Source organism: Ixodes scapularis, unplaced genomic scaffold (genome assembly GCF_016920785.2).
Source record: "Ixodes scapularis isolate PalLabHiFi unplaced genomic scaffold, ASM1692078v2 PGA_scaffold4__175_contigs__length_147842914, whole genome shotgun sequence".
Taxonomy (NCBI): Eukaryota; Metazoa; Arthropoda; class Arachnida; order Ixodida; family Ixodidae; genus Ixodes; species Ixodes scapularis.
The window spans coordinates 119,556,761-119,579,785 of record NW_024609879.1 but is presented as its reverse complement, the minus strand read 5'-3'; the positions used below and the strand labels follow the sequence as shown (position 1 = coordinate 119,579,785).

Here is a 23,025-nt window from a genome sequence, read left to right as displayed (position 1 = left end):
GCCCTGTTTTTTTTTTTGTTTTTTTTTTTTTCCGCTTATTTTTGTTACATTCGGCACTCCCGTTGCTTCGAACGAAAAGAGCAGGGAGCGAACAATAATTGACGTCGCCGAGTGCAAGCCAGTTCCCATCTTGCATCATCCACGCGCGCGCTCCCGGCATGAGGTCACGTGGGCTTCTTTCTGGCCTCCCGTTGGCCAAGAAGGCCGCGCCGAAGCGCCCGCAGCGCCATCGCGGCCGCTTCTCTCCTCACGTCGTCTGCTCCGAATGGACGCCGGCCGGCTCGCGACGTCTGCTTTCGAACTTCTGGTGATTTTCGCGTTCAAAACGGCCAAAAAACACCGCACTTCCGCCGAATTCGGTCTCTCAAAGACGTGACGCGGCCAGGCAAGAATCTGAAACGCTTTGATTGAGTTTTTCCGCGCTGCAACGTTGCAAACTGACCGGTACTCAGCCATGGCATCGGGGATATGGGTGTTTGGCTACGGATCGCTGGTCTGGAATCCTGGATTTGACTTCGTCCGCAGCCAGATCGGCCACATCCGTGGCTTCGAGCGACGGTTCTGGCAAGGAAACGACAAACACAGAGGAACACCAGAAAAGGTAATGCACTTTTTCCCCCTCACGTAGCTTTATAACTATACTTCGCGTGTAAGCTGTCGTCAACAGCTGTTTCATATGCGTCGCCGATATTGTTTTTCTTGTTTATTTTTAGGTACTTAATCATGACCGAGTTTTCACTCGCGGTTTGAATGCCCGTGGAACAATAATCGCTATTGGGAATGTTTTATGCAGTCTGAATTGTTTTCGCCTCCTACTAGATCGCCAACGCGATAGCCTTACGAACAGCCGTAGAAATAATATACGTGCTGTCTGTGCGAAGGGTAATTCCGTAGCGTTTACGTGGCGTTGCGTCTTTGCTAGCAGGTGGTGGACTCTTATACAGACCTTTCGCCGGGTGAACGTCGGAAGATTTATGACTCAGTTCTGTTTAACTTCTGACAAGTTCTCAGAAGCTTCTGCTGAGCGTGGTGATTTCTTGGATTACTGTCAAGTAAAAAAAAGTGTTTGCAAAGGACGTCAGGTAAAAGAAACACATGCGTACACAGTAAGTTGATTTCTATCGTGAGTTGGTGACGCGCTTATACTGGACAGCTCATAGCACTCTTTCAGTAACCCCTGGTATATTTTCTTCTTCCACGTATGAAACCTGACGCAGACGTTGACACTGTTAATGCCGGCTACCTCCATAATATCAATTCACTAGGGCTATATAGGTCGACGGTGCGTCTCTTATAATATTTGGCAATTTTAATATAGTTTTGCAAGTACAAAAAAATAGTCCTGCTATTATTAAACAGACACACACACGCACAGACAGACAGGCACACACATACACACGCACGCACGCACGCACGCACGCACGCAGGCGCGCACACACACACACACACGCACACACACACACACACACACACACGCACACACACACACATGGAAACGAGAAATATTCACCATTTCTCGTGCATTTCCAACAAATGCTCGTTACGGCGAGAGGAAACGGTGTTTTTCCGCGCACAGAACTGTATCGCGAAGACCGGGGCCACAGCCAGACCACCTTCGGACATCAATTGGCACGAATGCCAGTACACCCTCCCATAGCTGTTGACCTCCGTGGGACTAAGCAATCAGCACCGATCAAAATCGAACGGTATCACGACGGCGCAGATAAGCGACCCGTTGCAGATTCATCATCATAATGACTACGGTGATTACAGTCGCCACAAGCAGACGTAAATAACAAAAAATGAAAGCATTCCTACACAACGTAACACGCTGACCGCGTCAAGGTCTTTTGCGCCGTGTATAGGCCTTTTTGGTGTGCTCTCGTCCCCAGCCAGCTAATAAGCGTATCCGGTATGGGCGACGAAAAAATAATAAAATGTTTCAACCCGTAAATATAGTAAAGAAATAAAGGGGAGGCAAAACGAGAATGTGTGGCGGTTACGCTTATATCCTACATGCCGTATATTGGCGTGGCGGCGGCAAAACAATGTTTTCGGCCATACTGGGAGTGACGAAAATTCAAGATGGCGGCGCCCTTGCGGAAAAGGTATACATCCTTCTGTCCAACCCTCTCGCTCCACGCAAAAATCGGAACTACAAATACACAGAAATTTCTCAATGTGCCCCTCTTCGGGTTTCAAGGATTGCTGAACTTGTTTCAGTCTGTGATCGCTGGTAATTCTTTTTCTTCTTCTTGGTTCGTATTTCTCGTTCACGTCGAAGCGAGGAACGAGCGATCTTGCCTTATATGCCATGGAGAATAGAAGGGTAGGAGAGGGCATGACGTCAGCCGCGTAGCCTCCACAAGCCATGCTCCTTTGACGCCTCGCCTCTTTCTCATTTTTAACCTTACTCCAACCACATCACGTGACCGTAGCTAGTCTCCGTCTAGCCTTCGATCTGACAAAACCTGCCGGACGGAGCGCGCGCAAGCCTGCAAGGAATCCTCCTACAATCAACCATCCATCTCGCACGTGACATGTCACGCGCACCAATCGCCAGACAGATCTGCGGTCACGCTGGGCACAAAATCGTTTAAACTTTTTATGACTAGGCTTCACCAATATTGCTACGTACCCCCTCCTAGTACTTCTAACCTCCTTGTTATATGCTGCCGTGTAAACAGCACTGCGCTGACTGCGCGCAGGTCATGTTAATAGACCCTTTTTTTCAAAAGTCCATCGAGAACATTGGCGGTCGCCATTTCTGGGGCCCGAAGCTTGCGATTGGAGCCTTCGTCTCCAATACATGCTCAGAGGCTGCGCGCCCGAACAACGGCGGACTCGGGTTAAATCGTAGACCCTTACGCAAGCCGTGAGGTGGAACACAGCGAGAGCTGAGGTGTAACGTCGGAGCCGCTAAGGTGTCGTCTCGGAGCAGATGGACCGAATGAACAATACATTGGCGAGAGCGCACCATATGGAGTCCGCATAAGCGTCCCGTACTGAACCGTAAATTCCATAGCCTTTTGAAACCATTAAGGGCGTATTAAGTAGGGACAATTTCAGCAATCTTCGTATACGAGGAGAGCGTGATTTCGTATGTCATTTCGGTTCAAATGAAATAATCCCACGTGGTACACGAAAAGCGCCGAATAAACAGGAACGAGGAAGTAGACGAGACAAAGTGCACTCCCAAATGAAGGTTTATTGAAACAAACAGACATCATTCGTACCGTCCTTCTATCTATTCGTGTGGAGAACTAAAACTCTGTCTGTCAGGTGCATTGACGGGGCGCTAACGCACTCGCTTTCACCTTGCTTTCTGATACAAAATGCAAAGTAAAATTCTAAGGCATCTTTATTTGAGTTTCTCCTGAGAATTGTTGTTTGCATACTAATTTTGGGTCACATGGCGACCTATATGCCAGTGCACTGCCGGATTGCTCGACGGGGATTGTTTTACTGACCATGCATGCTGTCTTTCCGCCATGCATGACCACGTATGTTATCTTGCTTGCTCGTTATCCTGTTATCAGCGGCCCGCGGAATGTTTTGGCGGAGTGCCGATGAATGCCCCTGCGTCGATATATAATTATAAAGCACGGTCGACGGTGCAAAACCGCGAAGTGCCCAACTAACAGCTATCGCTCTTATAGGCACCGCAGCTACACTTCTAGGTGGCGCTGAATTTTGCAAAGGCTCCATCATGCTGAGGAGCTAGAAGGGGAAGTGTGGCGATAAGGTGGGCGAGAACGGTCCATATGCGTGAAGCACCTTGCACTCCAGCGGAGCGAACGGTGGAGAGAAGGTGACCTCCTCTCCAGCGTTCGCACTACTCAAGTGGAAAGAGGTGGGAGGAGTCTCCACTTCGTTCTTGAGCTGTCACCGACTATAGAAGAGAAGATGCTTATAAAAATGGGCGCATTGAACATATAACATCTGTAGTGGTATTCAATACAATACAATACAATGTATTCCGTTTCTTTTTCACATTTTAGAGCTCGATTCCCACGTAAGCCAACAAGGCTTGTGCGAGACGCAGCACTTGCAATGCCGCGTCTCGCAAAAGCACCGGAAAAAAAAAAAACAATCTAACGAGAACACATTTTAAATGTTAAATAGGCAAACACACACACACACACACAAAACATTACTTTAGTGATATTAAATATTTTTACCACTTTTTGTAGCGACCAAAGCACGGAAACGTGTGGTACGTGTGCCTTGGCATACTAAAGATAATACAGCTGTAAATAGAAACATGAACCCTTTCATTTTTTTTTTTGTTTGTGTCAGATGAAGCAGGCAGAAACGCAGCAGGTGTTTGGAAGCCAATTTCCGAATATTTCCCTTGTTTTCGCCGTTGGGACGTTGATGCCAGCTCACGGAGGGCGGCATGGTGATGGAGCATCAAAGGCTGCGACCGCTCTCGGCAAAATCAGCCGCCCGCTCTGGCAAAATCGAGCGTTCGGCCTCGCCTCGCCTCTCCTCCTAGCCGGCCATAGACCACGGGTTCATCGCAAGGTCACGTGACACATTGCCTGTACTGGATTGGCGTCGAGACACCACCCAAAAACTTTTACCAGTGAAAATTTCAGAAAATCACTTATAACTCTTGAATAAGGTAACAGTTCCGAAAACTTTGCCAAATGGGTCGAATCGCTAAGGCTACATTTGGTCGGAGAATGAACGTTCGGCGGTGCGTTGTTTATTTTTGAAAATACAAAGAAACAAAAAAGAAACTTTGCAAAAAAAAAATGTAATTGAGGAGATTAGTGTTGTTCCGCGAGGAGTCGAACTACTTTCGTTACAAACCTTGAGGTAAAGACGAGTGTAGACAACCATATAGGGTTTCATCATCCTCGCCTCACGCAAAGTTACGGTTTGTACCATAGTGCATACACCGCGCAAAGTATAGACGCTTCTAGGCAGATGTGCATGGGCGCCGCCATAACCGACCTTCAGTTTTTCTTTCCTCTTTTTCCGCTCGCTTCACTTTATCATTACCAGAGTAGGACAGTTTATTGCCACTTTAGCAGCTACCGTGTCCTTCTCCCTAGCATAGGCATTTGTTGAGACTCGTCAACGCCCGCCTCAGTGACTCGGCATCTCGGTAAGACGAGAGAAGGTCGGCGATGGCGACTCAATTTGGCGCGTGTTTAAAAGCGTCTGTAGCTCTAACAAAGTTTCGTTGTCACAAAAAAAAAAAAAGAAAGAAAGAAGAAAACATACTTTTTGCTTTTGCAATTTGCACGCTTTGATAAAATAACAGATCTGAAATGCACATAGAAGCTTGTTAATTGACCGAATTCGCGTACCAGCATTTTATTATTTCACCACATTAAGGGGCGAGTAAATCTTGCTCCGCAACGGCGGAAACGTTTTTTTTTTTTTTAATGTTAGTTCGTTTTTTTTTTTTTGCAAAAATAGAGAGTTTTATAGCCTTGTTACACGGACATCCTCAACCGCAGTTACCGTAATATACTCTCGGACGGCTATTTCAGAAGTGAAGAGTGCGCGTGCACAACTTTGATGGGACCGAGTCAACATGCGCAAGCGCACGTGAGCCCCTAACTTTGACCGCATAGCCACAGAAAGTTGTCCAAAAACATAATCTGCTCACTTAGCGTAACTGCAAATAAGTGTGCCCGTATATATATATATATATATATATATATATATATATATATAAAAGATTTTAGTGGGTGGTGCTTTGCGGAAAGTGGGCTCAGCTGGCGCGTTCTCAATTCATGCTTCAAAGTGAGAACACGAGCTCCCACTAGCGAAGCGTAGCTCTAGAAGACGGTCTACACTAAAAGCCTCTATTGCCTGATACAGACGCTGCAGGCCAAAAATGAATAACGAATAAAGGCTGCTTCGCGGATTTGTGTTTGAGTGTGACTCACTTTGCTGCGAGCGCTTGCGACTGCACCCGTTGTCACATAAAAAAAAAAATAAAAAAAAAAGTTTTGCGTTGCTTGAAGCAGTTCTTACAAAATCTGGCTGTCGGAGGAAAAAAAAAAAGATGTTTTTCGCGTTCGAAACGTGTAAGTCTCGATGAGATAACATTTACCTTATCTAAAATGCACCTACATGTATCTTAAGTTCAATAAAAGATGGCGAAAGTTAGTAACGTATCACGAAAAGCCGGACTTCAAAAGCGGCTATTAAAGCAATTAGTTTTCGTAGGATCTTCGCGCCACTTTGAAGTTTTGTTTCTGATCTTTCATTTTCCCCGCTAAACTTATCGGGAAAAATGACGCGTCATGACGATGTCATGTGACCTATACACGTATTCAGTTTTCCCGCTAGATTTAGCGGAGAAAATGACGTCACACGATGTCACGGCACCCATACATAAATTCAGTTTGCCCGCTAGATTTAGCGGGAAAATTGACGTCGCATAATTTGAACTCCGATTCGGTTTCCCTGTTAAACTTAGCGGGAGAAATGAGCTCAAGTGACCTCAACACCAATTCTTCTTCTGCGCTAAATCTAGCGGGGAAAATGACGTCGCATGGTTTGTTGTCACCTGAACTACACACAAATTCGGTTTACCCGCTAGATTTAGTGGGAAAATTGACACGTAACCTGCCGCGGCTCTTTCAATAATGTGTGCAGCTGATCGCTCAATTAGACCGCGACGCAGTTGTTTGTGCCCGAACTTTATCTTTACTGATTTTCTTACTACGGATCTCGAGGTGAACCCGATAATATAGGATCACCAAACAAGTAAGCAGACGCCCATTGGGGCTCACTAACTTCCGGCTGTACAAACGTACACACAAACATAATTATAATTACGTAAGCAATACGCCTCGAAGTAACGACACTCGAGCCACCTGGGTGCTTCAAAATCGTTGTTGCTAATTACCCGAAGCCTCGTCTCAAATCGCATGGCAACGATTTCTCGTTCTCCAGAAACGTAAAAACAGTCCGCGACAGCAATATCCCTCGAGCTTCTTGACGCCGTTTTCCTACAGCTAAAAAAGTCGCATCTTTTAATCGTAACGATCGCCATTTGCACCCGTCCCGCGCTAGGCACCAAAATGGCGGCGTTCACGAGAAAACCCGTGAATGGAGTGACGCTACTCTAAGCGTATTTATAGTGGCTCTACTTACGACGAGAACATGCACATTGGCACGCTGGCGTTGTCTACCAGGTAACCCTGGAACAAATCCGACATGAGTATGATAAGACTGAAGGTTCCGCGGTATTTGCTAAGTAATTTCAACCCAATATCATTACACGGCCCTTTATAACGCATTCCGAGGGTCCTAGCGTATTACACGGTTTTAAGGTAAAAAAAAAATGGAGTACCGGCACCGGAAACTTTAACCTTGGCGACGTCGGTGCCCTGGTAACGACAGGAGCCCTTTCCTTCAGGGCGACCTTGAAAAAAAAAAAAGAAAAGAAAAAAAGAAAGGCATAAAAGAAAATCAGATGCTGGCAAAATTACAGGCATGCAACAGGGACGACAATGTGCGGAAATGAAGTTTTAAGGTTAGCACGTGAACGTCTTTCGAAGTAATAATGGTGGACGCCTAATGGTTCACTGCTACCATTATTAAGTCACTCCGTCGAGGGGAGTGGAGAGAATAAAAAAAAAACGCACCGTAAAATTCAAAATGGTCTCGTTTAAGAACTCGTTCATGCCCCCTATAGCTGCAACGTTGTTTTCAAACGGCCGTTAATTTTTTTTCTTCTTTTACTTCTTTCGGAATGAAGGAACGGAAATTTTGAATTGCCGACATTACGTCGCGACGCGGGGGTCATCACTTCTTTATTATGTTATTATGTCCTTTGCTCCTGCTTCTGGTGGCGCCGACGGTTATAGAAAACGTTAAGAAACACACGAAAGGAACTAGCCACGACTTTCGAAACGAAAGTGTCATGTCCTGTGGGGTTGAGTAACCCTAAGGTGTACGAGTAATTTGTAGCCAAGCGGAGAACACGGCATGGGCCTGCCTTCTGAAGCCCGACCCGGCCCGGGTCCTGGCCGGGCGGCGTCGGGTCCGGGGCCGACCCGACCCGACCCGACCCGACCCGACCCGACCCGACCCGACCCGACCCGACCCGACCCGACCCGACCCGACCCGAGACCCGACCCGACCCAGGACCGGCCTGATGGGGTGCCTACCTGGTCTGGTCCGGTTAGAGGTGTCTCGAGAGCGGGAGATGAAGCACGTCTCGAGCCCAAGCCCGCGCCGAGCCGCCCGACTACAGTGCGTGCCACCCGGTCCGGCGCAGCCCGAGGGCCGGGCCAGGCCGGGCCGGGCCGGGTTTTGGCTTTCGAGTGTGGCCGGGCCCATGTAGAGCTCTAACCATACTTAACTATAAGCTATAACTTATAACTCATAAGTCTAAGTTGGAACCCTAAACTGTAACCCTATGGTTCAAAATAGGTTAACCCCTAAGACGCAACCTTAAGTTGTAACCCTAAATTGCTACCTTAAGGCGAAAGCTTAAAATAATTCCAAAATCATAACCCTATCTTGCGAGCAATACACCCATTAGGAAAGTCTATCGAGCCACATTGATAGTCGCCATTTGTTGGGCACGAAGCGCGCGATGGGATCCGAATTCTCGCTGAACGCTGACGCAGTCATCGTTCGGCGAGGCAAGACAGCATAGGCGCCCTGTCTCGACCGGCACTCGAGCATGCCCTCGACAACAGATGGTGGCCTCCACTCCTCCAAACTTAAAAAGGGGAGAAGCCCGAGGCTGCTGCACGACCAGCCGTTCCAACTACGCGAAGCCTATCTCCGCCGAGACCATTATAGACCGGGGTCACGCTGTTTATACATCATCATACGCGTTGTCTTCCCAGGTGATAATGAATAAGACTGCATCGTTTTTTGTTGTTGTTTTTTTAAACAAAAATGAAGCGGAGTTTCCCTTTAAATAGTAGCTGCTTCCCGAAGTTTTCATCAGTTATGTTTCCCCGCTTCCTCGAGAATACATCTCGGGCGCCGCTGAAGCGTCGTTCTATACTGAGACACTCGAAGGAGCGGCAGTGCTGTGCTTCAGCAAGAGCTGGTGTATCTCGGATTCCCCTCTCTTTTGTGCTCTCTGCTTCCAAAGTGCTAAGTTGAGCAGGGGTTCTGTGCCTTCCCGTGTTGGCAAACTTCGGGTTTACATTCGGTCTGTATACGATTCTAAAAGGTTCAACCAATGGACCTCATTGTGTTCGATGGGCGAAGGACATCCCCAGCCGTAGATTTGGACTGAAATGTTGAGCGATAAACGTTGCTATACTGACATACTGTTTAGTTGTTTCTCGGCTTGCCCTTTGTCGGAATAGACGCATACTCGAATTGTAATTAAAACGAGCCTGTTTGAACGGTGCTGAACACGTTACTCCTCAGGTGTAACGAAATACCGTTTCTCGTTACATGGCCCTAGAAGTAACTAAGTATGTTACTTGTTCTTTTTCTAAAAAAAGTAACTAAATACGTTGCTCGTTACCGAAGAAAGTAACTGGGTAGAAGTAAGTGATAAGGGATAAGTTATTTATTTGCGCAGAAACAAGTGCGCACCCGGCGGTGTGCCAGGCAAAGCAGAGGTAAAAAAGCCTCACGCGAAATGCGCCTGTTTGCCCACTAATAACGCGTTACTGGTACGAGTATATAGTAACGCGTTACTAGTAACCTGTGCATGTCTGAATTTGACTGATAGGACACGGAACGAGCTTATAAAATGGCCGGCGAAAACAAAGCGAGAAAATAGGCGTGAAGTCACCCACAGCTCAAGAAACGCAGGGCTAGGCTGATGACGTTCACGCTTCTCGTTTCGTGATTGGGCGTTCTTATCGGCCGATGCTGCGATGATCTAATTGGCTGATGCTGCAACCTGACTGGCCGATGCTGCGATGTGATTGGCTGCGGGATGATGAGAAGATGCTCGCAACTTGCCATGACCCTGTGTTAGCAGATACTATAGTCAAACGTTTGAAAGTTGTATTCGGTAAAAGACAGATACGTTGGTAAATGTTGCTTTCTTCGTACCTTCTTGAACTTTGTGCTCAGGCGCCGATTGCAGGTTCGTTTTATCTGCGCGTTTTAACTCGAACACTGCCGATACATGTCGCGCTTTCCCCTTTTGCCCGCCCCCTCCTTTCTCATATCCTCTCCACGTTTTACCTTGCCCCAAGTTGGCTCCCCCCGCAGCTTAGGATTGGGGGGGGGGGGGGGGGGGGGGGGGGGCGCTAAGAGGGTTATCTTCCCTGCAGAAAACCGAGGTTGTACGTCGGCCCAACCCTTGGCCCGGTCCTAGATTAGCATGAACCCTTTCCTATCAGGACTGATTCCGGTTTGATTCCCAACATCATCTCAACCAAAGGCTACCATCGAATCGTACCGCTTGATGGACATCTAGTATTAATGCACCTGAAAAGAGAAGGAAAAGGAAAGGTCACCTATACATGCCTTCTACATTATCAGATGAATTATGTCTAAATCGCAATTTCACGAGCGAAAATCCAGAAAAATAATTAAAACGCAATTTTTTTTACATATATAGTTACATATATTGCTTGGTTGATTAGTGGTAGATAATTTATCTTATACGAAAATGATAAAAACGATTTTTACCATTTTCGTATAAGATAAATTATCTACCACTAATCAATCAACCAATATATGTAACTACGCGCAGTGCACGCCCCCCCCCCCCTCCCCCACACACACACTCACACACAAACAAGAAAGGAAGAAAGAAAAACACTTTATAATAGGCAAACGTGAACCTAGAGCAGTTGGAGATTAATGGAATTGTTCAGTACGTTCCGACCTGATTCGACATGGTTAGCGAAATGGGTCTTATTGCCCTGACTTTGCTATCGCCGCAGCCGATATCATCCACACAACATAAAGCCCCTCTTCCCCCCCCCCCCCCCCCCCCCCCCATTTTTCTCCTTTCGCACACTCTAATATATTACATATATTCATACTTTCACTATCCGAACGTCCGTGCTTCACGGACATTTTATTTATTAATTACACTTTCTAACTTTCTTCACTTTGGTTTTTCATACATATATATATATATATATATATAACCGAAGGTCGCGCTGCGCCAGTGAAAACGAACTACAGTAATTACGCAATTACAGGACATGTCGCGCTTTCTCCTATAATTAACGTCACCGCGCAGCGTCCCTTTCATACACGCACGTATAAACTAACTGTATACACGCGGCAATTTATAATTCGAGGAATGTTAATGATTTTGTCCTTAAATAGTTAGCTACGTTCGAATTAATCATTTTCCAGGCAGACAACACGACCGGCGTCCATAAAAGAACAGAAGATACAAATCTTCGTGCGTGCATGCCCTGTTCGTGTCCAGGTAATGGACAATGATCTGACAATTCTGCATGGCCTCTTGAATAGAAGAACTCTCGTGTAGACTATAAAACCGCTAAATAAACTGCGCTTTGGAGTAGCGACATTCCAGCCATCGTGATTCTCAAAATCATCGTTGCTGCAGTTATGCCAAGCTTTAATTCAAATCGCGGGAAAACACTTGTCCGTCCTGCAGAAATCTTCAAACAATCCGTGACAGAGCAAAAAACACGATATTGTCCGAGCTTCTCGACACCCTACCACAAGGCTCAGGAAGTCGCATCCTCCTAATCTTAGCGATCGTCAAAATTGACCGTTTTCAAAACCGCATCGAGCAACATTGGGGGTCGCCATTTTTCGGGCACGACGCGCGTGATTGCATCCGACTCCTCGCCGAACGCTGACGTCATGTCTGTTTTTTTTTCTTTCATATTTTTACCCGTGAGAGTGACCCCCTTTTTGCGTAACTAACAATGCGGTACAATTAAGATCATGCCGCGTAAGCTTTCGAGGTCAGTGGCGCCATAACTTTACGACCCGACTAACCTCCGAGTTTGTCCACGCGGTGTTAGAGGAACGCAGTCTGCTCCGGAGAAACAATGGGCTTAATTAGGAATATTATTTCTGCCTAACCAAGTCGACCTTTTGCATCTTGACAGAACGCTCGCTCAAATAAAGGAGCCCGCGATTGTCTTTGCGTCCCAAAGCCGACGTGCGTCGCCTTGCCGTCCGCTTCACGCTATAGTGCGCTCTTTTTCCGTAATGCTATTGTTGGCCTAAGAACGAGCTCGTTCTAAAATTGCGTGCAGCACAGTCAAGGTTAAGAGCCACTTTATGCATCGCACCGGTATAGACATTTTCACGAGGACGCCGCCATCTTGAAATCTTGGCGCCCACGACGCCGTCTAGTGGCTTATCACTCGTAATACTGGTGGGCTGTGGCTCTTTGTGCAGACTTGGGTCGAGTAGACCTTGGTTAGACTTGGCTAGGCTTGAGCTGAGCTGGCCTATGAAAGCCCAAGCCATCTCCAGATCTTGGAACCCACGACGCCGTCTAACGGCATAGCACTTATGACGCGGGCGTGCAGTGCTCTGGGTAGGGCTCGTGTAGACTTGATCAGTCTACTGACGTTGACTATGGGCTTGTCTAGACTTGAGCTTAGATTGTCTAGTCTTGCGGATGCTGCAGTCTCCGCGACTGGCGTGTTTAGCGTCCTATCCCGCCCGTGCATCGAAAGGGGTCTCGAATTTGCAACAAATGACGTCACAGGGGTCGGAGTGCCATGTTGTCGAATGTCGCGACCCTGGCGGTTGGGAATAGAAATGCTGGCGCCAAAAGGGCATGGGGGCGCAAGGGTATGGCGGAGCTCAAGTTCTTCTGCTTCTTGTACAGGTGTTGCGATGACGTCAGAACGACGAGCCTTTATTGGCTGACTGAAAGAAAAAAAGTAGTGGGTAGACTTTAAAGGCTTTTTACCATTAAGGTCTACCCACTATCCTTTCAATCAAAGCCAATCAGAACACGGCGCCGTTCTGACGTCACCGTAACTCCCACGCAAGAGGCAGACGACTTGCTCACCACAAAGGCGTCGTGGCGGCGTCTTGTCTCGCGTCTGCTTTGATGCCTGTCGACTGTCTGTCATGCAGAGCGACCTGCAGCGCAGAACCGGCGTTTGCCGCGTCTCCACCTTCGCTGTTGCGGCAACCGCTAGGGTCGCGGCAGGCTACGACATGACAGAGCCGTGTACTGCGACATGACACTTTAATGACGTCATCAGGCGGAAATCGAGGGACCAGGTTTGAAGACGCGGTAAATGCACGAGTCGGAGACGCGCACCATAGCCAGCATTATACACATGATCGCGTTTGCGGGGACGTTTGCGGACGCACAATTGCGCATCCTTGCCGAGAGAAAACAAGAAAAGGCCTTGCGCGTTCCGTATACCGTATCGATGTCCGCACACATGCGCCAAGAACGAACTGCTTAGTTGTTTAGACAGCAGGGGTTTATAGTCTGCTAATATGGGGCCATTGTTACCCACTGGAGATGAGCATTTAAGCCGGTGCAGCGCGACTGCTGAACGGGTCTTTAACGTGCATCACGCAATAGTGATACACGACCGCACGCTGCAGTGCTCATCCAGATCGAAGCTGGTAAGGGCGGGTGATTGAACCCACGATCCCTCACACACTCACCAAGCAACTCAGCCGCGCCGACTTCCGCGAGTGTTTCCTTCGACGACAACTTACAACAATGCCAACAATCGTCGTTGTTTTTTTTTGTTTTTTTGTTTTTTCTTTTTGAAGGTGCGCGTTTGTTTTCGCTCTGAGGGGATCGCCTTGTTTACGAGACGACGGACGAACCTTGCCGTCCGTCTTGACTGAGAGAAAAAATTCCGCCATGCAACTGTACGATGCGATTTCCCAGGGAACGTATACACATAAACGTTCGAGGGTAGGGTGGAGGGGACGAAACATCATAACAGACCTGACAGACGTGTTCCCACACACACACAGAAGCGGCGCTTGTTGCTGCTGCCGTTCGTTCGCTCCTGGAGGAATAATTATTTCTAGCCGCGGAATTGCCGGCCGACGAGTCAACCTTTTGTTCGCGGGCCAGATTGGCGCTATTTGGATGTCTTCTTTTTGTTATTATTATTTTGTTTAATGCCAGTTGTGTGTCTCCGTTGTCTCCTCGAAGGAGCAACGACCGCGTTCGCTTCCGGCAAAACCGTGCATAGCATAGCGTATATGGTTTGATCAAGTAATTCGGTTGGTTGCTCGGGTGAGTGCGCACCAATTGTTTCTAAACACGATAGCGCATCGCTGGGTCCCCCAAACCGTAAGATCGGGTGCGTTTTTATTACCTTTTTCTCGTTACGGCTCGTTAGCTAAACATAGTGGGAAAAACTGAATTGCTGTATATTGAATAATTACTTACCAACTCAATTTGCTAACCTATGTTTAGCGGGAAGAGATTGCTCCCTTAATATAGCTGTTAATGCATAGTTTTTTTTTCTTTTCAAATCTAGTTTACTGTTTGTTTGTTCGATTGAGAAATAGGAGTGGAAGAGATGGGGGAGAAGGAGGGCATGTACGCCAATGTGTTAATCGAGCGTTTCATTTCTCGCTTTTCAGATAGGCCGGGTGGCAACGTTGATCGAGAGCGAGGAGGTGAGAACGTCGCCACTGCGTCTTTTTTTTATTTTTATTTATTTTCTTTTTTGCATTACGTTCGAGCATGCGCTGATTTCGATTAACGTAACTGTAAGAAAAGTGTGCACAGAATTCCTTCGCACGCATCGTGTTAAAGATTTTCTTTCTTCCTACAATGAACCGGCGGTTACAGATTTGTGTATACGGTTTCTGTCCAGATACTCAAGATTTCCTGTGCGTTGCACTTGGCTGTATTCGCTTCTGCAACTCACATCTCTAACAAAAAAAAAACAAAAAAAAAAAAGGCGATCGATCGAGGGTGCATTAAAGCTGGCGCAGGTTGAACATGGTGAATTATTTACCTTGGACTCTATAGGTTTTCTAAAGGACAACTCAAACACAGAGAATTCTGAGTTTCTTCAGACTTCAGTGTGCCTGTGTCGCCATTTAGGAAACCTCGGTCTCCGGTAAATTCCCTATTCATAGCAATGAATGCAAAGGTGTAGCGAGCCGGATAAGAATAACAATATTATCCCTGGAGAAAGTGAACAAGCGAGACAAAGAACATGCAAATGCACGACTGAAAAAAAAAAAAAAAAAAATCCGCTTGATCTTGGTATCGAACCAGGGGTCTCTGCATTGCCAGTGGAACGCTGTACCAACTGAGTTAACCAGAAGTTAGACGTTCAGTAGAGTAAACCGGTTTCAACAGCTGCCATCAGTCTACACCAGATTTGTGTCCCCCTACTCCGACAACTCCGATAATGACGTCCGATGTTTAGCCGACGCCTTCGCGCATGCATCGTATTGTTATCGCGTATCGTTATCGGAGGTATCGGAAGGAGCTATTAAACGTACCTATTTACATCTTTATCGGGAGTTTTGCTCTTCGCGTTTCCATGGTCGAATGCGAACTCGGAGATAAACTCAAAGCGTGCCTTTAATCCGTGGTCACGCTGCAAACAGATGTTACAAAAGGACAGTCTGCAAACACAATCTCGGGCTTCTTCCTTGTACGAGGGTCCTGTCGCATTGAACACACAAAAACTGTCTGCAAGACATGTTCGAATCCTCATACACATGTGTGGAGCAAACGTGACTCGAACGGGCGCGAGACGTCTTTTCCGCAGATAATGTCTGTCATCGTGTCAGCGTGTATTTTGTTTGATGTATGAGGCGGTATGACCGGTGCTAAGTTGATGGTGACCAAGGCCAGTTCAGAAAAAGGTCATCATTCCCGCCCCACAAGACGGGTCCGAGACCGACGCACAAGGTCATGCGGAGGTCAAGACATCCAGATGGCTCCACGCGGTCGTTTCCAAAACTCCGGCTCTGTTCGATATCTCCTACCGTCTCCCCGGTCTGTCGAACAAATCCCCGCAAACTACCGATAAAAAAAAAAAAAAAGAGTGAGACAGGCATAATAAAAAGAGGACGAGGAGGAAAGATCATAATAGAGAAGTTGGACCGCGTCCGTAGCCGCCACCTGTTCTTCGACGCGATTGAAAAGAAGAAAAAAACAAAAAAAGTTTCCAAAGCGCACGCTGTGACCAAAGAAAACAAAAGGGAGGATTCGGGAAAGGAGGACGTTCTAGGGAGAGAGGGGGTGGGGAGAAATGAAAAGGGAAGAGGGTGTTGGGTATTGAGAGTTGGGGAGTAGACCGTTCGCCCTTATGTCGACAATGCGGTGGAAGCTACGTGCCCGCTCGACAAGTCATTCATCTATCGTTCGTCGCGTGATCAGTCTCTTGCCGATACTCTCGCCCTGAGAGCGGTGTCAGGAGATGAAAAGGAGGCGATTGATTGGTTGGTCGAGCGCCGAGTTTCCGCCGCACTATCGGCTTGGGGGTTACCGGAGTAGAGGGGGAAATAGGGCAGGGTGTTGGGTTTGGGGTGCAGCACGAGCACGGGGGTTAAAATAGGGAGAGAAGGTGCGTGGATCGGGGAGGGGAAGAGGGATCGATGGGGGGAAATCGGGAAGGGGGTGCGGGGATATTGGGAGTCCAGATGTGAGGTTTAGAGACGGGTGCGGCGGTAGGGTGACTCCTCGCATTTTGCGTGACACCTGTCGTCTAGAGAACGATAAAAAGAAAACAAAGGTCTCTCTCAGTCGAGCGTAGAATTAGATTAAATTAAATTGTAAATTAATTTTATTAAATTTATTATTCCTTTAGTGCACCGGGAGAGCTTTATTCAAGGTCAAGGAAATTAATACAAATTCAAAAGAGTAAAAAATGTAAAAAAAATCATACAAGGAAACAAAGGGTGGTGTCTGTTTAGAAAAGTAGCAGGTTCAGCCCCGAAGCCGGATGATTCCTGGATTGCGACATTATTATACGGAAATAAAATTAATTCAGAAATCAATAGTTAAGTAGGTAGAAATTAAACAAAGCTAAAGTGGCGTCCAGGTGCATTATCGAAAACATAAATTGCCTATTATATAAAAACAAACTAAAAAAGTTAAACTTTTTTTTTTTTTTTTAGTTAGGGAATTTAAATATTTTTAGCGTATTGGATTCGATATTTTTTGGTCAGTCTAAACCCTAAATGACGTGTTTTGGTATGACTAAGCAAATCGCCTTTCCGTGTCCAGCACAAAAAACACTACAGTTTATGTCACTCTATCTATTGTCTCGGCCTCCTCTAGCGAGAAGTTCACATGCCAATTCTCAAAGGCTCTTCTACGTTACAATATCGCCCAAATAAAGTCGAGGACTCGACTAACTTTGGCAATTCTTAAATGAGCAATCAAATATATATTTCCTGTTCAGTATTGCTTAAGACATCAGTGGGCATTGGTGTACAACGCTTCTCATAAAAAAAAAAAAAGTTAGTTTTCGAAATTTCTGTGGAATGACATTTAGATAAACATTTCATCAGTAATATTATTTTACAGTGCAGAAATATTTATATCATGTGTAGTCATACAATACAGACTTGTTCAGTACAACTCAATTATATTTTATTTTCAACGCAGTGCTTTTTGGATCAGACAAAAAGCTGTCCAAGACAGCTTTTCGTCTGGTACGCCCTTAGAACTTACGCACTTCTAAGGGAAATTCGTTGCCGAAACGCGTGCAAAAATACAAATCAGTGCGGCCAAAACGAGGAGCAGCAAATCTGCAATAGATAGAAGAAGATCACGTAAACAACCAAACAAATAAAATGCAGCCTTGTTTACAATAACGGTGCACAGACGAAAGGTTCGCTGCGTCGTGCCGTGCACAGCACGGCGCCTCGTCGAAGCGTTTTACCCGTATTAATATTCTTTAATGTCCCTATTTTATTTTCCCAGTGTTCGAACGCCCCCACAATGGGGGCCAAAGTTCAACGCGTCCCCGAATCTGTCCCCATACAATGGCGGCGCCCTTCCCTCTACTAGGAGGGGGAGCCTTTAGAAACATCAGGGTGCGGCCATCCTTGGAGAACGGAGGGACAACTTTTTTTTCTTTCTTGGCAGCCATTTTTTGTTAAAGGTCTCTGAGCGTATATGCCTAGCACAACGGATGTCGCAAAGTTTCGTCGAACCTGAAGTTCAACAGATTCGACAAACTGTGCAACTTGTGACAAAATTCGTCTGAGTTCGACTTGTGAACACCGTTGGCAGACTTCTGGGAAAATATTTCACCTATTTCTTTTTGCAGACCATAGTCCGTGTACTAGCTGTTAAGAATACACACAAACAACCTTTAAGTTAAAAAGAGAAGCTTTTCCTTAGATCGTTTGTACTCAATGCACACTCCCTGTACCCGTATTACAGGCACCTTGAAAAATGCCCCCTTCATTAGCTCACAGCAAAGCCTGTATCATACAGAAATTATTATGAACACACTGTCATTTACGAACCTGTCGGGTCTCGTAACAATGAGCAATATGTACTCAATGGCGCATAAAAAAAAGGGTCGTTTTTCGCATTATATTTATGCGCTTCGCGAAGTAGTTCTTACAAGATTTAGTTGTTGAAGAAAGAACCATTATTTTGGCTTTGGAAACGTGTTCGTCTCGATAAAATATTATGAAGCTAATCTAAAATGCACCTAGATATACCTTAATTCACCACAAGGAAGGGGAAATTGGTAACGTTCCGCTAAAAAACAAACTTTTTTTTTTTTTTATTGCGGTTTTGAGGTTGAGATTTTTATAGACAAAATCAAATCCTCGTATAGTCAGCACCCGTAGATAGTTACAACGCGTAAAATTTCAGCTTATAAAGGCGTGTAGTTCGCGAAGAATGGGTTGGGAATTAAGGTTTACAGAAGTTTGTTTGATATTTCATTTCGTACAATCAAACCCCTACACAAATTTACCGATCTAGTTTGGATTGCTATTGCGATACAATACACCCGATCAATATAGCACCCTTTCGCCGCTGAGAGGAGCGTCACCTCGTTTTTAATTTCAAGTCACCAAACTCGACCAAAAAATCAAGTATCGGGATTTTTTTTTTTTTTTTCAAATTCCCGACGTTCCAAATTTCGGGATTGAGGACCCGGCGGAGGACTGAGGTTTGATCTGGACGACCTGGGGATCTTTTTGACGTACAACCGAAACCTCGGTCACGCGGCGCCTTCTCCGCGGTAGGCATCTGTCAGACTGCGGGCACCTCGGCCGTAGTCTGACAGGGATCCGTAGGCCGGTGCTTTTGCCTCGTCGAACGTGGCGATGAAAGTTCGAAAATGTCGAACCTGGTCCAACTCGAATTTCGGTAGGTTCGCAAAATCTCCACCCAACACTAGGGTTGGGCTCGTGGTTTACCGTTTTATTTATTTGTTTTCTTGATGTTTTTATGGAGTGGGGACAGTTTTTTCAGAGGGATAGCTTTGAGAGGCTTAGCGTCTAGGGTCTGCCGTCTCGTCTGTCGGCGACAACGACCCCTATTCGCAACAGACGAATGATATGTTTGTTCTCCAGGAACCTGCCCGACCGTTTAGTACCTTCAGGTGCGGATAGGGGACGGGGTGTCGCTGGCGTCGCTAGGTGCGGCGAGTGTCGAGTGGCTCGGGGATTCGGGTTGACGACATTATCACCTGTTTTTGTTTTTATTTATATAGATTCTGTTCGAAGCTCGCGTTGTTTTTTTATCGCGTACAGGTGTCCGTTCTAGAGCGCTCTCGAAGCACGTTGCGAGAGGAATTATGCTTGAGGGTGAGATACAATTATGTATTTTTTTTAAGCCGGGTGGGGGGTGCTCAGCAATATATAAGGTCTAAAAAATTTCGATTCTGTTTCTGTTTTATACTCTATGTTAAGCCTCCAGAGCTATTCGCAGTTTAGATATGGTTAGGAAGAATACGTGGCACCGACAGCAGCGTGGGCTCGCCGAGCTTGTGATCGGCCACTCCTTCTTGAATGAGATACCGCCACTGGTGTCATATCAAATAAAATCAAATTCAAAAGTCGCTCTATTCGGACAAAATCTAAGAAGATGGGACAAAATGCGACTTAGGTATGTCGCCTTAGTAGGACTTAGCCCCTTGCGCGGTTCACCAGCACAGCAAAGTAAAAATATAAAAACAAAAAAATCAAAATCAGAACGTCAATGAATATAAATTTTTACAGATATAAGATCTTTTCTTTAATTATTATTGATCACTATCTCTCATTAATCGCCGTTTATCAGCTTCCTAACACTTGGTGGAGGTGCGGGGTAAAGGGGGATTTTCCAGCCCTCAACGATGTTAGACCCGCTTGTCTAACTATCTTCATTATAGTAGCCTGGAAACTAATTGTAACTTGCTTACTTTGTTCCGCCGGCTCTAATATTATGACTGCGGTGTCACGAACCTGACGAAGGTCGAGCTCGACCAGGTTTGAATTTTCGAACTCTTAACTCGGCTTCTTACTCTTGGGGCCCTGCCTCTTAGCCCTGACATATCTTAAAGGTTCTTTTGTTAATATAGATTTAGGTTGTCTGCTTTGTCCCCACTTGGCCCATTTTTAAGTCAGTTCAACAGCACTGTTGTTTTGATTCCAGTTATTTTGTGACCTCTGTCACTGATTGGGCTCTTGGATATTCGAAGAGCTCATTAAGCGAGCTCTTTGAACATCCAAGCTCATTGTTGCCACTTGGTTCAGTTGTAGCAATCTTTGTATCACGTTCCCCTTATGTAATGCCCGGAAGGGCCTTTAGGGTTTAAAATAAGTAAATAAACAAATCCTCACGTCTGCACCCATTTGCCTATTATAGCTAATGGTACAGCACTAAAGCTCCTGTATAAGGGGCCTGCATAGATCTCCGTACAGAATTGCCATATATGGTCATATCAAGAATTGGGCACATAAGGTACATATGACCTCATATCTAATATGGCTATATGTATATGATGTTACTTGCCCCATTCTTCATATCGTCATATCTGGAATTTCCGTACGAGGCGGAGCTTTAGGTGTAACGTGCACGGTCTGGAACCCACACTGGAAAGAAAGCCTCTGCCCATGCCCGGCTTGACAGTCAGAGCACCATCGCTTCGACGTGACGTCAGAGACGCGAGATGGCGCTTATGCCTTCACCCAAAGACCACGTCTTTGTCTGCGCAGGGCATCGTCTGGGGTCGCGCGTTCCTCCTGCGCCCGGACGACCGCAGCTCGGGGACCTCCCTGTCCTACCTGGACGAGCGGGAATCCAAGCTGGGCGGCTACGGGACCACCTTGGTCCAGTTCCGGCCCCGGGACCCCCGCGAAGACCCCGTCCCGGCCCTGGTGTACGTGGCCCTTCCGGGCAACCCGCTGTACCTGGGCCCTGCCAGCGTCCGGGCCCTGGCCGACCAGATAGCCACGTCCAGGGGACCTAGTGGCAGCAACGCTGAGTACGTCCTCAGGCTGGCCCGCTTCATGAGGGAAGAGGTCCCTGGTATATGGGACGATCACCTGTTCGCGCTAGAGTCGTCGCTTCTTGTTCGACTAGAAGAGCTGAAGATGACCGACGAGATGACGTCGTCTTCTGCCAGCGACCGGGACCTCCGCGCGTCGCTGGAGGTCGGCTGCAAGGGCGCCACCGGCGAAGTCGAAGACGTGACCACAGATGCGCGCAACTCGCCGGCGACCGTGGCTGTCGACTTTGTGTCCGCGGTGTCTTCGACGAAGCTACGCTGCCTCGACCTTTGATGTCGGGCTCGCGTATAGACCCTCGCGAATTTCGCGTCATGTTTCTGAGAACATTCTCCGCGCACGTTGCGCTTGCACGAGCTCCAGCATGTAGCGCAATGCATTTGGCTGAAACAAAATTACTTGACCTTCCTTCGATGAGTTTTAGACGGGTGGGTGGTATTACACCACGTATTTCTGCCTCAGTAGCGAAAATTATTCTCCCATTGGCCTCTGAGGGCGCACGCCCATTGGAACCTTAAACCGATCTTCTCTTTCATTGGACGAAGTGTGGTCAAAGAAAGACGACTGTTTGGTGTTCCGAATGCCATCACGGTTATTTCTGAGAGCATGCAGGTGTGGGGTACGGCTGGTGCAACGTTGATGCTCTGTTCCGAAATTGTTGTGTTTTTTTTTGTTTTTTTTTTAACAAGCTGAACATACGTTCAGCTTGTTAAAAAGCTTTTTTGCTATTGTATACTGTCCAACGAACAGCGTTCACGCAGCAAGCGCGACTAATGCATTCGCGCTTTCGCTCAGTTTACCTCTGTGTTAGTGACGAAAGCAAGGTCTTACAATCTTAGAGTCTCAGCTGGTGTCTCACATAAACGAACCAGTACAATATATGCGAGGAGTCTTGATGTCAAATTTCCAGGGTAAAGTAAGACTGAAAAAAAGAAAGGAACCTCGACTACCACGCGTTCCTTTTAGCTGTGTCCCACTCTGCACAACGGTATATTAGGGTACAGGTTCATAATCTCTTAATGACAAACTCGTGCTCGTCACCTATCGCAGTGTTCGTCGTTTTCTATGGTCAAAGGGACCACACTAGATCCTTAATGCCGCCACACCTGTCACCGAATGCAATTTTTTGTTTTATTAGGATTCTACGTGATGGTAACAGAAGGGTTGATATCACGAATGCTGAGCACGTGGTCAGCGTTTTCAGCATCACTTGCACATACTTCTAGTTGTATCCTTGGGTGCAGGTTACGGTATCGAATTCACGTGTCAGGCACATATCTTTCCAATGACTTCGTAGGTAGATGAAGCCACAATTGGGCTCCACCATAACATCTAGGTGGGAATAATAGATGAGGTTCAAGTGAAAAAACGTCCCTCGTTGTGAATGTCTATACTAGAAAAAGTTCCGAAATTCATGCCAAGCCCATATGATCTTACCAGACCAGAGTGCAGCTAAACATTGGCGCCATTTTTTTTTTACTCCTGAAATACGGGAACAACCAAAGCTGACGGTTTCAGTTTTGATCCAACAGAACGCATAACTAATAGTGCCACCATAAGAGTCCCTAAAAGATTGTTACCCATTATAAACGACAGTTGCTGTTGTTTTTTGCTCTGAAAAAAGGCAGTCTGATTTCACTTTGTTTAAAGCAAAGTGCCCGACTCCTTATGATGTCTTCAATCAGTAAAAAG

General features: G+C 46.6%; 1 protein-coding gene across 2 annotated transcripts; it reads left to right on the top strand.

Moving 5' to 3' along the window:
* The first annotated feature begins 216 nt into the window (after positions 1-216).
* LOC8041433 (glutathione-specific gamma-glutamylcyclotransferase 1) lies at positions 217-21,741 on the top strand. 2 transcript variants are annotated; one of them, XM_002414668.4, is made up of 3 exons: positions 250-601; positions 14,488-14,523; positions 21,043-21,741. In XM_002414668.4, exons 1-3 carry the CDS (start codon positions 455-457, stop codon positions 21,607-21,609), a joined length of 750 nt encoding a protein of 249 aa, XP_002414713.3. In that variant the 5' UTR covers positions 250-454; the 3' UTR covers positions 21,610-21,741. The 2 variants fall into 2 exon arrangements, with proteins under 2 accessions (XP_040061797.1, XP_002414713.3); XM_040205863.3 differs by lacking the exon at positions 14,488-14,523 and having other exon boundaries at positions 217-601.
* Positions 21,742-23,025: the final 1,284 nt, after the last annotated feature.